General features: G+C 36.5%; 3 protein-coding genes across 9 annotated transcripts; 2 read left to right on the forward strand and 1 right to left on the reverse strand.

The window, feature by feature from the left end:
• Positions 1 to 179: 179 nt before the first annotated feature.
• On the forward strand, positions 180 to 9,022 carry LOC100186328 (protocadherin beta-16-like). Of its 3 annotated transcripts, none has more exons than XM_002123249.5 (18): positions 180 to 334; positions 591 to 823; positions 1,149 to 1,326; positions 1,661 to 1,774; positions 2,387 to 2,520; positions 3,043 to 3,269; positions 3,554 to 3,699; positions 3,852 to 3,992; positions 4,371 to 4,491; positions 4,767 to 4,944; positions 5,222 to 5,386; positions 5,483 to 5,656; positions 5,836 to 6,030; positions 6,281 to 6,538; positions 6,953 to 7,095; positions 7,383 to 7,546; positions 7,952 to 8,098; positions 8,436 to 9,022. In XM_002123249.5, the coding sequence occupies exons 1-18, from the start codon at positions 238 to 240 to the stop codon at positions 8,849 to 8,851; spliced, it is 3,231 nt and encodes a 1,076-aa protein (XP_002123285.1). In that variant the 5' UTR covers positions 180 to 237; the 3' UTR covers positions 8,852 to 9,022. The 3 variants fall into 3 exon arrangements, with proteins under 3 accessions (XP_002123285.1, XP_018668990.1, XP_026691636.1); XM_018813445.2 differs by having other exon boundaries at positions 8,453 to 8,617; XM_026835835.1 differs by lacking the exons at positions 7,383 to 7,546; positions 7,952 to 8,098; positions 8,436 to 9,022 and adding an exon at positions 7,299 to 7,376.
• Positions 8,982 to 13,738, reverse strand: LOC108949783 (adenosine receptor A2b-like). Of its 2 annotated transcripts, XM_026835839.1 has the most exons (10): positions 12,927 to 13,738; positions 12,494 to 12,880; positions 12,287 to 12,415; positions 12,090 to 12,219; positions 11,613 to 11,741; positions 11,266 to 11,396; positions 11,072 to 11,208; positions 10,326 to 10,454; positions 9,387 to 9,528; positions 8,982 to 9,275 (listed from the first exon to the last, which is right to left on the reverse strand). In XM_026835839.1, exons 2-10 carry the CDS (start codon positions 12,541 to 12,543, stop codon positions 9,110 to 9,112), a joined length of 1,143 nt encoding a protein of 380 aa, XP_026691640.1. In that variant the 5' UTR covers positions 12,544 to 12,880; positions 12,927 to 13,738; the 3' UTR covers positions 8,982 to 9,109. The 2 variants fall into 2 exon arrangements, with proteins under 2 accessions (XP_026691640.1, XP_018668991.2); XM_018813446.2 differs by lacking the exon at positions 12,927 to 13,738 and having other exon boundaries at positions 12,494 to 12,912.
• LOC100180056 (long-chain specific acyl-CoA dehydrogenase, mitochondrial-like) lies at positions 10,140 to 16,850 on the forward strand. Of its 4 annotated transcripts, none has more exons than XM_026835838.1 (5): positions 10,140 to 10,231; positions 14,096 to 14,646; positions 15,154 to 15,375; positions 15,779 to 16,039; positions 16,306 to 16,850. In XM_026835838.1, exons 2-5 carry the CDS (start codon positions 14,137 to 14,139, stop codon positions 16,576 to 16,578), a joined length of 1,266 nt encoding a protein of 421 aa, XP_026691639.1. In that variant the 5' UTR covers positions 10,140 to 10,231; positions 14,096 to 14,136; the 3' UTR covers positions 16,579 to 16,850. The 4 variants fall into 4 exon arrangements, with proteins under 4 accessions (XP_026691639.1, XP_026691638.1, XP_026691637.1 ...); XM_026835837.1 differs by lacking the exon at positions 10,140 to 10,231 and adding an exon at positions 10,327 to 10,460; XM_026835836.1 differs by lacking the exon at positions 10,140 to 10,231 and adding an exon at positions 13,704 to 13,731.
• The last annotated feature ends 694 nt before the right edge of the window (positions 16,851 to 17,544 follow it).

Consider the following 17,544-nt stretch of genomic DNA (forward strand, 5'->3'; position numbering starts at 1 on the left):
GCATGAGATGACACTACTTGGGCCAGAAACTATTCGAAAACAAACCGCTCTCAGCGAAATTAAACTTGTTTTTATACAGACGGTTGTTCACGCCTTACCAGGTTTCGAGTGATGTGTACTGACACATAAAATCTGTCTCAGCGCTGTCTATATTTCGCCTATATATCGTATTAACACTTTTTTCGCAGGTGTGAGTTTGAGTTTGTAGCTAATATGTGATACAGCTGAAAATTAAATATGAGAATCGGAATATTTATGTTGTTCAACATTCTGTGTGGATTATGCATTGCAGATAAACCAATAGTTAAAAGAATACCCGAAGAAAGTCCGAGAGGTAAGATGAAAACCATTATAACAGACACATATGTGGTAACTCATCCGTGATAGGGAGTTTTATGAAACAAAACATCCGTGGTATAAAGACTGTTGTTGCCTGTCACGTGGGGATAAGTGAGTTACCTACGTGGTAACTCGTAAGTTGGCACGAGGTGTATGAAACAGAACATCCGTGTTGTAACGACCGCCATTGCCACGCCATATGGCGATAAATATGTTAGATTTATTTGCAGGAAATTTGTTTGTTTCGGCAGGTACGAAGGTTGCAGACTTGCGACAGGAAATCGGAGTCTCGTTCCATGGATATCCGAACGTGATGTTTAGAGTCATGGAACAGTCGCTAGAGTTCGGGACCTCGCGTCCCTCTGTAACGGCACAATCTAACTGGGTAAAGGTGAACGCGAGGTCAGGTTTGATGACGGTGCAAGACAGAATAGATAGGGAGGAACTTTGTGGAGAACTCATCTCATGTGAACTCGTAGTGAAGGTTGGTCAAAGCTAAGCAACAATATTGTTGTTGAGCTTTCATGCGAGTTTTATACGCACACTTGACTTCATGCTTTCCAGTTCACGTGTTGGGTCGGCGCAGTTTTTACAAGCTATTTCTAGACCCAGCTTATTACGACTTTAACTTTGACTTATGCGTATCGAATATAGGGAAAGAGCAAAGTCCCCGTTTTGTTATTTTATAATTAAAATATTTCTTTTATATATTATTAAAACCATAAGCATGGACGGTTAGTACAGTATAGCCATGTTTAAAATTCAAACACGTGTTTAAGAAAAACAAGTAATCTATTCGTTTAAAACAGGTGCTTATGCTACCCAGACCCAACTTTCGTTTCATCACGGTTCGTGTAAACATTGATGACGTCAATGATAACAGTCCAATGTTTACGTCACCAGTCATCAACCTAAACGTGAGCGAGAGCACAGCACCTGGACACCAACTTAACCTAGATAGATTTCAAGCGACTGACGCGGATTTGGGTAAATCTGTTCACCGCCTTTTTCTGTACTTCTAATTTATTTTAATTTTTTCAATGAGCTGTTTTATGTGATGGTGTTATTTAGTTTAATTTGCTGATTGCTGTGATTTTGTGTTATTGTTTTGGGTGCGTTATGTTCCTATTAATAAGTATAATCAATTTTTATTTGGATTTAATGTAAATCCTATTATTTTAAATAGGCCACATATTTGAATCACGTGTATATAATCTTGTTGAAATAATTCTAAATTTAGTGCAGCACGTAAAATCGACCCTAGAGCAAGGACGGTTCACTTCAACGTTAAGAGTTTTCAGCTGATAGTATTTTATTTCAGGAAACAACTCGAAAATCTGGTATTCGTTGTCGCAAACCGAGAACTACTTCAGGATTAACTATTACGAAGTGAACGGAGTCTCCCGTTTAAGGCTTGTCCTTGGGAATCAACTTGGTAAGTTTATTAGGCGATGGTTTTGTAAATAAAGTGTCGAACCCTTTTTTTATTTTCAATGATTTTGTAAATGTCGCGGACATGTTTGTTAGAAATCCCAAAGATAAAACCAAATCGATATTTATTTGGCATCACGTTTTATTGCCGGGCGGGAATTTGTAATACAGCCACTGTGTTGGAGCATATTAATTTGCACTGGTTGAATAAATTAATGCAATCCAGAGGGGATTATATTTTAGAGTTCTGGAGATTAATGAGTTTTTTATAACGAGACTTTATCGATTTTCTAAAGATTGGCGAATGCTAGAAATAGGTTTGTCGAGGGTTTTATGTATCAATTAAATTTTTGGCTGAGCTAGTATACAGTGTATACTAATACTATTAATATTATATTGTTTATGAATTAAGAATAAAAATATTGGTTATTTTTTTATAAAGTATGGATACGAACGTCACGTGTTTTGCTATATACATCGTTTGAATATAAACTCGGACGAGAGTAGCAGAATATAAAAACCTTTCATGTTAGATCCTAATGTAAATACCCACATTAAACGGATCGTATTTAAATTCCCATGATTCTTAAATTATGTAAGTTTCGTTTTTCTTCAGACTTTGAGACGACGCGAGTGCATCGTATGGTTCTAACAGCGCATGATTCGGGAGCTTTGTCCCGGTCTAGTGACGTTGAGGTCAAGATACACGTCATGGACGAAAACGACAACTATCCCATATTTGAACAAAAGGTGTGCATACATTAAGCTTTGTTTTGAAAATCAGATTTTTTAAAAACGAGAAGTTTGTATACGAAAAAAAAAGGTTTTAGGAATACATCGGATTTTTTACATATAATTTAAAAATTATTTGCATATTTATGTCATACTGTGGTTAATATTAACTTGTATATTCCTGTTTGTTAGCTCGCACAAAATAAATGGTGTAAGTGCCAAACATAAAACAAACGAAAAATATGTTTTTATGCTGTTTACGAATTGTAAATTTATATGTTTTTACGCCAGTTAATATCTGTATGGTAAAGTTTCTGGTATAAATATATAGTAGGGTGGGGAAGTCGTGAGGATACTGTTTTATATATTTTTTTAATGTTATTTATTCACTTTTTTTAATGTTATTTATTCACTTTTTTTAATGTTATTTATTCACTGCCAAATGAGACGAGAAAATAGAACGAAACAATCTCCCATCTCCCCCACTCCACTATATATATTTTATTGTAATAAACAGTCATAAAAATGTTTTATTGTCAGAGCTATGACGCAAACCTCCGCGAAAATGACCCTCCAGGTCACGTGATTGTCCAAGTTCAAGCCACCGACAATGATAGTGGTCGTCGTGGGATTGTGAGGTATTTGATTGGTGGAGAAAATGGTGACGTGGACAAATCAAAATCGTCAATCAAGTGGCCAGTGACCATTAACCCTGACAACGGGTTTGTTACACTCCGGGAAAAACTCGACCATAAGAGACATGACGGGTGAGATTGGTTGCTCGTTTTCGTTCTGGATCATTTAATTGCAGTAGACGGAATACCGAATGTCTAGCTTTTAAAACAGTGGTGTGTGAATTTGAATTTCTGACACTTTTTAAAATAATTTTTCAATTTTGGGGATTAAAAAATCGTTATTTTGACTATAAGAACAAAACAAAATATTAAATAGAATCAATGACAATCAACTCTTAAACAAATTTAACCAGAATAAATAATTCTTTTAGAAAATGTGAAGTTTACTTATAAATATTTTTTTTACTTTTTTCCAGGTTAAAAATACTTATTGAAGCTATAGATGGTGACCCTTTACGACCAAAGAAATCAAAAGTTATTCTTCGTCTTCATGTTGAAGATGTAAACGACAACGCTCCTGTTATTACGATCAACTATATTGTTAATAACGTAGACGATACGGGTACAGTTTATCTATGGCTGCTAAGTTAGGACCAAGCGCTACGAAATAAATATTCAATTAAAATCAAATTAATTCTATTTTTAAAGGAGACGGATGATGTCATTTTAGCCCACTATATATAAAAACGTATAACAACATCAATATTTCCATAGCTTACGTCATCGAATCTGCTCCAATCGGAACGTTCATAGGTCACGTAAGCGCCACGGATGCGGATGAGGGACCTAACAGTGACGTCACAATGAAAGCTGAGACCATCATCCCAGGAACGGAAGAAATTGGGAACTTGACTGGTAGGGTGTCTTGTCGTTGCTTTGATCATGATAGATGTTTGATTTGATACTAAAACATATAAAGAGAAAGGTCTTCGCATGGCGAAGATAAATAAGACGAAATAGCTCTAGTCTAAACCCTTTCTCTTTATATACCACGGGTGTTCTGTTTCATACACCTCGTGCCTGCTTATTCGAAATACCGAACGTATATAACATTATGAGCGGTTATTTTGGGTGATTTTTTCATGTATTGCTGACAGTTCGGACAACCAATAAGAGCTGCCAAGTTGAAGCAACCTATATATACCTCCATCAACCGAATATATGCGCTTCATTTTACAATGTATTTATTTATACTTGTGTTTTCACTCGTTTAGTTTAAACTTCACGTTTTAGAGCCTGGGAACTTCGCTATTACAACCGAGAACTTGCTGGCTACTGATATTTTATTGGACAGAGAAGTAAAAAGTACCTATGACGTCATCATCACTGCTTGTGATAACGGTTCACCCGCGCAGTAAGTTTATTTTGTAACCTTCACTATAGTGTGCGATGTTACGAAAGGCGGTTGTAAAACAGTAGTTTAGATTTTGCACTTAAATTTTATATATACTTTATCTATTATAATATATAGTTATAAAATCAATATATTATTCGTAAATAACGTAAACTTTATTATATCAATGTCTCGTCTGGCATACATGCCTGACAAACCAATTATATACCTTTAAGTTCCATACACTTATGTTACTCTTTATGTTCTTATTGTGTAACTATTATATACGTCATTAGATGCTCCAGACGCACAGTCCGTGTCGTCTTGTTGGACGTAAATGAGTTTACCCCTTCATTCCAACATCCGGACTTTGATTTGATCCTCCCGGAAGACACTCCAATTGGTTCAGTTATTGCTCACGCTTCTGCTGTGGATGGAGACTCCGAGAATTCACCAGCTTGGCGGTTAAACGAGGTGTCTATCTGGAATTAATGTAACTTGTTTATGCTTACGTGGTTGGATAAATACAGTCGATATAACACGGGTGTTCTATGTTTCATACACCGCGTACCCGCTTATCCGTTAATTACCACGTATTATTTAATCTTCAATATATTATGATTATGCTACGTGTTCTGTAACGTCGTAGTGACGCATGATACCCCATCACATTGCTAGTTTAAATTTCGACCCGTCATTCAAGCATGATTTCCCGTTTGCATAATCAATTTAACCATAATATAAAACACAGGACAACAAGATTGAACCGTCAACAAATGGAAAGGTCACATATGGTTTGTCTTTGGCTAAAGTTGGTGAAAAATCTAGAGGAAAAATCCCGATCCGTATAAACCATGAAAGTGGCCAAGTCACATTAGTTCGATCTTTGGATTTTGAAACCCGGAAACACTGGAAGGTGAAAATTTCTTCAACCCAGCACTTAGAAGTTATATATTGTCCAATACAAAACATACAGAAGAGGTACAAATACTTAACACTTTGTTTTTTACAGTTTGTTATTACGGCAAGGGACGGTGGTAGTGTACGACGACAAAGTACACGGGTCTTAAACATCACAGTAATCGATGTGAACGACAATAGACCAATATTTACGTTCCCTGAAACAAGCAATACAACGGTGTTTGCTAGCGTCACCTCGCGGACACCAATTTTCGCAGAAATCCAGGTAATTAGATTTATTTACATATATTTTATTTATGTCTTTGAAAATAGTAACAAAGATCAAATTAATTAGGAAAGTCAAGGGATTAATATTGTGGCTTCTAATATGCAAGTCAATTTATTGGTTGAAACCCAAGGATATTTTAAAAATACTTTAAAACTAAATTATTTACATTTCAAAAGGCGGTTGACTTTGATACTGGGACCAGCACCAACATCCGTTATTCATATCGGATCACCCATAAAGATGGTGGTAAAGTTCGCCACAAGCAATTTTCATCTTTATTCCATCTTAACGCGGTGACTGGACAATTCATCACCAAATTTAAAAGTCTTGACACTCAGAACTTGCTTGGGAGATATACCGTAACTATATCGGTAAATACATCTTTTTCGACCGACGATGTTGATTTTTCTAATTATTCGCGCTTTGTGTATTAATAAACATGCAGACTCTTGCAACATAATATCCAGTTTCAATAAAATGAGAATACTTGTTATGCTATTCTTCGTGTTTTTACCATTTTCTCCAGTTGGACGGCGGTATCATGCAAATAGGTTTTCAATTACACTTGTAGGGGTATTTTTTCAATTCTAATATTTTTGCTAAATATTTCTTTCTCTACAGGCGAAAGATCAGGGTATTCCCCCTATGACGTCAACTATAAAGTTGTACATTAACGTCATCAATGGGGAACCCCCACCGGGGTATGTACAAAAACCGAGTTCGCATGGAATACAGAACGATGCAACACCTTTCTCATCCACACCGTTTCTACTCGCAACCATACTCGGTGGAGTGCTCGTACTTTTCCTCATCATTATTGTAGCTGCTTGTCTTGTTCGGAAGAGGAGCAGAGAAAGAACGAAGAGGAAAAAAGAGAAGGTGAGTTCCCGAACTAATTACATGTTTCGGACGCATGACTGTGAAGAGAAGAATGTTTTTTGGGCAGCAATTAAAAATCTGTGCAGTTTTATTAATTATTTACGAAAATACATGCGCATATATAGGATAGCAAAAATTTACAATGAAATTACTATAGGCCTTCACCCTATATTAAAAGTATATTAAAATATATAGGTTTAAAATACATGTCTTTCAGCGTTGGGTTAATTCCTCGTATATAGAGAGTAAAAGAGCTACCAATCAAAACCAGTTGACGAAACTTTTTAATAAATGAGCTCCATATTACATATTGGGGGTAAATCTGATAAGCATGTTTGCCAAAAAGATAGAATATACAAAAAGTTTAAGAACCACTGCCTTTAAACATTTATTAACCGCGGACTTTCTTTAAAGGAAGCGTCCTCACCCTCCATCCAGACAACAGCAACCCCCAATGATGACGAAACAACTTCTTTAACTCGACCAGATCTAAAGTTAAAACTCAATTCACCTTCCGATTCACGTCGTGAGACTGAGAGCACAAACCATTGGTCTCAGTAAGTAAACCAGAACTCTAAACAATTAGGAAGATTACATTTTATTTAATACGCCCTTCGCTAGTTTTATTAACTCCCACCTTTTGCAATTTTTTTTCATTATTCATGCCACATGTTATAAGAATACTATTACGGTTTAAAAAAGAAATAACGTTAAGGTTCAACTGCTTGTATTGTTCATTACAAATATTTTCTTTTTACAGTTTTTGTACAGCTTAACTTTCTACATAACTTTGTGTAACTTATACGCAACTTGGCACGATTTTAAAACATTTCTTTGATTTCAGACACACCGCTTCAACCCGTCTCACAAGCGTTAGCTCAACCCCGGAACAACAATGTCGATTATGTGATGGCCCTACCACACCAGGCTCTATGCAAAGATACATTGGTTCACAGAGGCCAAGATATCCTTCGCTACCTCGAAGGTTTAACCCAGCAGAACACACACGTGAGTTTAAAACGTCGAATGATCCACGTTATGTGTTTGCCATTATCAGATAAAACATTTCTTGGCGCCATATGCCACACAGTGGTTAGTGCTGGGTCTGCCTTTAGTTAAGGGGATACGAGTGTTCGAGGCCTGACGCTGCTACCATTGTGACATATGTGTTCCTGGCCAAGACACGGCAATTGTTTCAGTCCAGTTGTCAAAACTCTTAGCCATACATAAAAACATAAAACAAAAATAACCACCCACAAAACTGCAACTGTGGTAATTCGTAAGCGAGCACAAGGTGTATGAAACAGAACATCCGTGTTATAACGGCTACCATTGCATCGCCCTTAAAAATACCTAATAAATTTCATTCACTTTCAAAAGTCTCAACGGGAATAAATTATGAAAATCTTTTAGTATACGTTGACATGCGAGATCCCCGCACCCATTCAGAGGATTACGCGTTGCCTGAGATGCCGATGGAGATGATGGCAATGGGTGATAAGTGCACTGAGTTGTGTAAAACATATGGACACTGTGATACGTGCTGGATGCCAAGCTCAGGTGAGTTTGAATTACAGCACGATAGCAATTGATGAAATGAATCAATAAGCGACTTTTTTAAATTTTTTTCGGTCACTTTATAACAAAAATGGGTCACTTTTGAAAATCGGTAATTTATTATTTCTTTTCGGTCAGCTTTATAACAAAAATCGGAAGGTTTACAGAAGTAAATGAACCGAAAGTAGTTATAACACGCCCGCGGATAGAACAGAAATTTAAAAACTGTTCAACAAAAAGCTTTACTGTTACAGTTTAAATTGTAGCGTTAAATTTTCGAAAATCATAGTTCCCTAGCATTTAGTGTAATTAGAAACCATTTACTCTATAACTTTCAAAGGTTATCCCGTGGAGCAGACGAGCCAAATTCCAAATGACGTCACAACACCATGGCAACCGAAGTTCTCCGCCACGAGGAAGGATAGCGGATGTTCTGTCGAAACTATGTCGTCCGCGCTCTCTTATTACAAGCTGACGCGGTCTGAGCAACAGCGACGTCGTAATGATGACACACTTCCAGACCTTGTAGCGAAGGGGCGTACAGCCATGGGCAGTGACGCTAATTCTTTGATGTCTTCAACAAACTCTTCAGGAGCGTCATCGACACGCACCGGTGACCTTAAACATACGTCATCAATTCAAAAATCGCCAACTCATCGGGCTTTGAAAAAGTCCAACAGCGATATAGGGTATGAAGCGAAAGACGCAACACCACGGCAGGTCGTTATTCCTAATAGCCTATCCACACAATGCTAAAGTCGCCTCCCAGGTTTTCCATATGGTATACGAGTTGAGATATTTATTTCAACCCAATCATACACAACCGAATCCCAACATACCATAGTGCAGTTCCATATATATATATTGATCAACTATAACGCTATTCTCTGTTTGTTATGTTTAATTGCAATAAAGCTATTAAATTCAGCTTCGGCAAAATGTTTTTGAACGTTAAAATCAAAGACAAAATGTAAAAAATGCGTGGTAATAAGATACAGCTCTGTCACGCATTCTCTACGTAACAAACACGCGGGGGTTTGGAAGTTTTATTTCATCTGGTGACGTCACTGGAGATATTCGTCTTGATCGAGTGCTCTGGAGCGTTGGGTTGGAAATGTTTCTACCTCGTATCGATTTCCACATACGTTTGAAAATCGAAACGGTCTCTTTCCGCATTTTGCTGCAATTTTAAAAAAAAGTCGTTGAAACTAAGGATTGTTTGTCGTTAATTTGAAAAAGTCGGTTTTGTAATAATGAAGTGTAAGAACGGTAGTTTAGAGTTGCTGATTACCTCGAGGCAAGGTTGTAGAACACAGGGTTAAGGCATTCGCTAACCCTTAAGCAAGTATGTTGCGCCATTGCGAACCACCAATCAAATACCTTTGCTTTGTAAGATTGTTTAAGTGTGGTGTTTGAAGTGAAGAAGTGGTAAGCTGTGAAAAAGGCAATTAGAGAATCACGTTTTACGCAAGAGCGGATTGCAATTATGTGATAATCATTAAAGGGCCTAAACACACCCCAAATGTACTTCGCTTTAATCGATAGAGTGTGTTTTTCTAATTCCAACGACACCTTACTTGTTTTAATCGGTTCTGTATAACCAAAGATATTCCAGCTCAAACACCGTGAAATTCAAAAAACTGATTTGAAAGTTGCGTGGCGAAAAAAATTGAGAAGTGTACTACCCACGTGACAAACACGTAACAAAATTGTTGAAGCGTGGCCGCTCTCATTCAGAAAGGCGAGAGGCAGTGTTTTCAGCGAAAAACGAGAGAACAAAAAAAACGCAAAAAAGCACAAAAAAAACGCAAGTTTCGCTTTTACGAATGAATCAGTCACGTGACTAGTACGTTCCTACGTCACAATCACGGAGCTCGTAGTAAAAAAAAGATAGCGCTAGAGATCACTGTTTGAGGACGAATATCTCCGCCTATACTGGACCAATTTTAATAAGCAAAGTATTTTTGGAATCAATAAAACGGTCGCTTTATGAATTTACCATAAAAAATAAAAGTGACGTGGGGTGTGTTTAGGCCCTTTAAGCAGTAAGTGTTTCGTCTTGCACAAGAACTGCTCACTATACACGAGTTAGCAGCAGAAGCGGTTTAAACGGACTACTGAACTGTGAAGTATGTGGTATGTAGTTCAGTAACGGTAAAGAATATGGTATTATTGAGTTGCTAGTGTAAGTTTGGTGACTAAATAAGTTTTAGTTTTGTGAATTGCTTACCAGTATGTGGTACGTAGCCAAGTAGGAACGAACCCACTATAAGTGAAAGTTGTAGAACTACTTGCATCTCTTTCTTGCGTCGTTTTGCTTCGGCTGTGTCGCATTTATCAGTAGAACCAGCTTGGAAGCCTGAAGGTATTTATAAAATATTGAATGGATGGATATTCAAATTATACTTTATCCTGGCGTGTCCGGAATACGACAGTCGTTAAATACGGGGTGCCGACTTATTACGAGTTACCAAGTATGTTATTAAACAAAAATACACAAGGAAAGTTTTGGCAATTACGTAACTTTTAAAGATACACATAATGTCGAATAGAATAGATGGTGTAACATAACGTAGTTCACGAACAAGGTTAGGATGGTGATTTTGGTATTTGTTTCGACTCTTAGGTTTTCACATCTGTTCAGTATAACGTTCGTTGAAGTAATTTCAGAGTGTCGCTGGTTTATTTTAATACTAAGTAATGCACTGGTGTCAAGTGCCCCGGGCAATATGACAAATTAATTGCAAGTAGCTCCGTAGGAAACATTAGATTACAACCAGGTGCAGTCTAGACTTCATAGGTTTACTGGGAAAGCTTTTGACGCGATTAAACACCATTTCTCCTTAACTGTTTTAGCACCTGCTTTAAATAGCTTGGTCTCGCACTTTTGACTCGTTTTTTTAGTTACATTTAAATTGAACATACATGGTGATAATCATATTAAATGTAAAAGCCATGTTATGTTTATATACGTACTGATAATTGTTTGTCGTCTTGACCTTCTTTTAAAAAGTAAGGATATGATGTAAATTGAGATAACGATTACGAACAGCATCGGGACGTAAAACATAATGCTGTAAGCGATGGCAGTGTAGTAGCGGAACGGCTTGAACCTGTTAAATATGGTTTTGATTAGAACCAGTACACCGATATTGAAATGTGTGGCCTACCATTGTAAGCAGAGAGTACAGGAAGGCCATTTTGAAGTCATCGGAGTTTTAGAGTCCTTGGCGCGAAACATAAGTGAGAATGGAATGAAACCGACCACAAAACAAAGAAACCACACGAAGCCCACGATAATCTTTATGCGTTGAAGTAATTTTGTATTAGAGAATATTGAACGTTGTTGTATAGTAGGTGGGGGAACATGGGACACTCTTTTACTCTCGTCCCATTTAGTCACGCTTAGGAATAAACAAAGAACCATATACAAGGTAGCACTATTTGCATAAATCCCACTAGGTCTTCTCACACCCATGTAGAAGTAGAAGGAATAGTATTAAAAACGATTCAATACCTTGACGTGCTTTATTTTGAGTTTGTAGTACAGGGTTGGCGCCCTAATCGAGATTAACCGGAAAGCAGCAAACAGAAAAATGTGAAGCGTCGTGACGTAAGAGGTCAATAGTTCAGTGCCGAAATATACCTAACATAAAATCATTACGTCACTAGCTGTATAAGCTACTAACATTTGTACTAGGTTGGGGTAAAATGGTCAATATTTTTGTTTTCTCGTCCAATTTACTGGTAAAAAATTTTTTTTTTTAAATAATCATCTTACTTATCACACAGTACTACATATAGTTAAGTTCAGAATAGTAATGCGTAATTAAGTGTGGGAAACATACTTTTAGCAGAACCGCATCCTGATTATATACAGACTATAAACTTTATATAAATAACGTATAGATTTATTTCACAGTTACACTGATGAACTATCATACTGCTGTGACATTCTTGTTAATATAATGTAATATTTAGACATATATTTTACCTTGCAAATGGCTGTAGAAATTTTCCACCCTTCAAACCCCCAGGTACGACGATATAGAAATAAAGGACTGATTAAAGCGGAAATCAAATCGGATACGCAAAGACTCAAAATCAAGCAGTTAAAAATTGATCTGTAAATCAGAGAAACTAATAGTAATTTTGTTGTAAAATTATAAAACTAAATATTTGTCTACTAACTTTAATTTGGTTGACTTTGCGATCACTATTATTGTCATAACGTTCGACACGATTCCGAAAATCGACAACGGGATAAGAATTGAAGCAGTTATTGCTATGGATTCTTTCGTGAACGGAAGACGCGCAAAACTGCAAAATTTCGGTGATAAAAAATACAGTACATCTATGATATATTTGGTGCAATAAAAATGCCCATATAATCGTTACCTTTGCGGCGTTGATAAATTGATTCCTGAATTCGCTGTTGTGGTGTCCATCGTTCACGAGTATGGTATAAAATGCCAAGTTGCCTTTTCTGAGCCATCTTTTATATTCATTCCTTAGCAGATAGTTGCAAAAATATTTAAGAATGTTTGGTTCACACACCCATATTTCGAAGGTGCGTTTGTTTGTTTTCAAGACCTCGCCCACTGTTCTCTTGCTACAGTGCAGTTTAATACTGCGTCTACCAAATAGGCTGAAGTAAACATCACAACCATTATCACTGCTAATGTTTATCATATTTATGCAAATTTTTAGCGGGCTGACATTCTGTGGTTGCTTCCGGGCAAAGCAATGGTTGCCACAACCGCAAAAATGTTCTTTTTTTCGCTACTCATTTATCGTAAAAAAAAACAAATAAGGGCGAATATCAGGAGACGCAACGCCCCGGCCACGATTATTTTACCACAAATCCGCATCCAAAATAAACTTTTTTCGTCGAAACATAAACGTTTGAAATCCGTTTGTTTTATGCAGTAAATAAACGTGCTTAAACCCCCTTGATATTTACGTAACATCAACAAAAACAGTGGCCGGTGTTTATTTTTGTTCCGGGTTCGGCTATAGCCAGTAACTATCGTTCGTGGAATCGTAAAGATATTGATATAAATTACTGTAGGGCAAGATGGGACATCTTATTATTCTTTTTTCTCGTTCCATTTGGTAGTAATTAAGGAAGAGTTACAGAATTATCTCCCCGATGCCCGCCGTTGCCCCGGCGATTATACAAAAACGTTTTTAATTGTTGAATCACGATGAAACAAATATGGTATTCCAGTGCTAACAGTTCGTGAGCGTTGGGTGCTTCATCTTACCCCACGGTATTATTTATCGTCGCATTTTAGTAAAGCCTTGAAATGCTGTGTGTTTTTGTATACAAACAATGGGTTTTTAGTCATATTAGACTAAGTTTTGTCGGTTTTTCTACCGTAAACTTACGCTCATTAACTTACGTTTGTAACGTATTCACCCTACAAACCACACAAACATTAAATTGGTTTGGCACATGAGTGACGTTACCGCGCAAGCGCACTAGCATTACATGCGCAGTAAGAAGCTGGCGCATGTTATGGGTAAACGTTAATTTATACGTCTCATTTCATTTTTTGGATTTTACTACTTCACCCTACCTCGAAATTATGAGAATTGGAACATTTTATATCGTTTGTAAATGGCAACACAAGGTAAAGGGGCGTGTTATGTGCATTTCTATGAAATGTTGGTATTCAGTTTGGACTTTGGATCCAAAAGTAAACGTAGTGTGTGAATAGAAGTTCAAAAGTTTACGGTACCATTACAGAGCAGTTTCACCAGAACCTCGTAGTTTAATGGGATGAAAGATGTTTGTGAATCTGTTTTACGCGGCAGTAAGATACTAAAAGGTAGTTTTAGTTAAGTTGTCAATATTAAAGTAATGAAGTTAATGTTATTGTGAGGAAAATTCCTTTTCACTTTAAATATTTTTGTACTGCTGTAGAATGTTCTGTGGTGTTAATGAAAATAATTGTTAATGTATCTTTTTGTTTAGGTTTTATAATTGTCATTTAGGATGTCGGCAGTTTTACCCCCAAGTGTTGCGATCTGTGTCAATGAAGCTCCGTCCCGGCCAGATAAACCGTCTCTTCAGCACTTCGTCTGCTGCAGCTTCAGAATTTAGAAAAGAAGGATTTCAAAGCGGGAGATTTACTGATATTGGAACAAGGCAAATTTTCAATGAAGATCACGATATGTTCCGAGAGTCGGTGAGAAAGTTCTACCAAGAGGAAGTTTTGCCCTATCATGACCAATGGGAAGAAGAAGGCCAAGTAAGCAGGGAACTGTGGCTTAAAGCTGGGGATATGGGGATCCTGGGGGTTAATACACCAGAGGAACATGGTGGAATTGGTGGTGATTGGTTATCTGCTGCTATAGTACATGAAGAACAAGGTTACGTCAATTGCTCGGGTCCAGGTTTTGCTCTGCACTCTGATATAGTGATGCGGTACATCACAAAGTACGGAACGCCGGAACAAATTGAGAAATATATTCCTGACATGACTGCTGGCAAGAAAATTGGTGCAATTGCGATGACTGAACCTGGTGCTGGTAGCGATTTACAGGTGTATTTCCAACTACATTTTTTTAATATATATTTCCAACTACATTTTTTTACTATAGGCTAGTCTAATATAAACATAACCAAACATAACCATCCAAGTTTATCAAAAGCTTAATATAGCCTTGAAATTTCATTGACAATACATTGGTGAGAATCCCAATACTTGTGTTTCAATAAAAACAACACTATTATACAATGTAGATGTACACTTACACTACATTATCACATAGTATTTTATCATGTAATCATGTACCATGCTTCCTATTTAGCAACTGAAGGATAGTTATTTGTGTAGGTTTCAGCTGTGTATTTTTAGGGTGGGCACTAGGCATCTGTAAAAGGGTTTAAAAACTTACAATGTATAATACACATAACAGTCAAATAGTATGAAATATACTTTTTTGCTCGCCGGACCTAAAACTGACACTAACAAATATCCATTTCCAGTGGTGACTTGCAGTTCAAAAAAAAGTAAATCTTATTCTAAATTCCAAGCACTTTGTTTCAGGGTGTTCGTACTTTTGCGAAGAAAGATGGTGATGACTGGGTTCTAAATGGAAGTAAAGTGTTTATCACAAACGGTTGGATGGCAGATGTCGTTATTGTCGTTGCTATCACGGATAAAGAAGCAAAATCTGCAGCTCATGGAATAAGTCTTTTCCTTGTAGATGGTGATAACCCAGGATTTATCAAGGGAAAGAAATTGAAGAAAATGGGACTCAGAGCACAGGTAATGCTAATCATATATGTAATTAAAGTCAATTGTGTAAATTTTCAATAGTTTCATATCAACAATACTGAGTCATAAAAGTGATACACATTACACAATCACACGTACATATGGTATGTGTAATGTTCAGGACGACTGGGTAAATGTCCATTTTGACATGGGGACATTTGTTTTGGCTGACATTTGTTTTGGCACACTTGTTTTAAATCAAACTTCAAAGTATGTTCTATGTTGTATTCGTTGCATTAGTTAAAAATGAGGTTTTCCATTTTAGCAATGTTGGGTGCAGCTGTAATATAGAAATATTACTCCAGATTTTACTGCTTATTTAAAAATGTGTATCCTATGGTATACGTTATCACAGCTTACTGGATTGGAGTAATATTTCTCTATTTTATTACAGGACACAGCAGAACTGTTTTTCGAAGACTGTCGCTTACCTTCAAGTGCATTACTGGGTGGAAAAGCAGGTCTGAACGCCGGGTTTTACCAGTTAATGCAGGAATTGCCCCAAGAACGACTTCTCATCAGCAACTTATGCATGGCTGCATGTGAATTCATGTTCGAGGAGACGAGAGATTACGTGAAGCAGAGAAAAGCTTTTGGGAAAACTCTCTCCAAGCTGCAGACAATCAAGCACACTTTGGCTGAAATTAAAACAGAGGTAAGAGAAAATTGAAGGGTGGAATATTTAAGGATTTTTGTTTTTCGCTCCGCCACCCAAGTAGAGTTAAATATATGATGTATATCAAATATGTTGTTTGTAACAGGAAAATAACAGAAAAAGAAACTAATAAAATAGATCAATAATATAAATTTTATATTTATAAATTATATATGGACTGTATGGCAAATTATAAATTCCTATAAATGTGAATTTTCCTTTGTATTTGGGTGGACTAAAATAAATTTCTCTTTTTTACAAAACAGACTGCAGTTGCAAGGGGATTCTTGGATCGTTGCAATGATCTTCATAACCAGAGGAAGCTTGACACGTCAACTGCATCCATGGCAAAGTATTACGTTACTGACCTCAACAACACTGTAGCTTACAGATGCGTGCAGTTGCATGGTGGTTGGGGTTACATGTGGGAATACCCCATCTGCAAAGCGTATGTTGACGCACGTGTTCAAACCATCTATGGTGGCAGCAACGAAATTATGAAGGAGCTTATTTCTCGAGATATTGAAAAGGATGTGTAGCTGCCTGTTCTTCCTATAATGACAATTTAATTCCTTTCCGTTTAATTTAATTCTATCGACGTTGTATATATTATTTTCCAAAATTTTTGAAACGTTGTTCAAATTTCTTGTTTATTTGAAAAGAAAATAGTTCCAATTTTCAATTCTAACTTGAGATTGTTTACAGTTTGTTGTTGAGTGCATGCGAGAAAGTAAATATTGATAATATAGATTTGGTGTGTCAAAGGTTTTTGTTATGTCAAAATAAAATATCTTTGTTTGTCATAAAGAAATCTATAAATCTAAATCTCTGAAAATTAAAATAGATTTACTTCTAAATGTTTTAGATGATATTTATGTCTGGTGGGAATAAATGCAGAGAAATAAAATTATCAACGAATGCAATAAATATAATACCAGCCACGAATTTTGTTTAAAAAAATTAACAAGAGAGCCAAGCTCTGATGAGTAAGCACGTATTGAAACAATAAGCATATTCATTAATCTTTTATAAACAATCGACTGAACTCGATCAAAAACAAACCAGAAGTAACCAACCAGGCAAGTCCCAGTCGCCATTGGTTATTTTGAAGCTGGAATGCATATTTATACATGTATTATAACCATATGATGTGATTGGTAAAGAATATCAGTAATTATGCTTTGTACAACCCATGCACGTGTTGGCTCACACTTAACACCTCGTCGTCGCTGAAAGGCGTTTGTTTTGGGAAATAAGGACAAACTATGGTTTCGGTAAACACAGTAGGTATTCATTACGCTTACAACATTATAATTAGGTTAGAATTTTGGCCATGTCTTAACATGTTTTTTTTAACTTTTTGTTATGATTTGTCAATGCCGTGTCATTTAACAAATTATTATATTTTTCCATGTTTGGCCAAATATTTATTCATGTTTCTTCACTTTTTTTCATGTTTTCTTTCCCATTGTTTTCCCGAAAAAAATCCGATTTTTTACAGAAGT

This window comes from Ciona intestinalis, chromosome 9, assembly GCF_000224145.3.
Source record: "Ciona intestinalis chromosome 9, KH, whole genome shotgun sequence".
In the NCBI taxonomy this organism is placed as follows: Eukaryota; Metazoa; Chordata; class Ascidiacea; order Phlebobranchia; family Cionidae; genus Ciona; species Ciona intestinalis.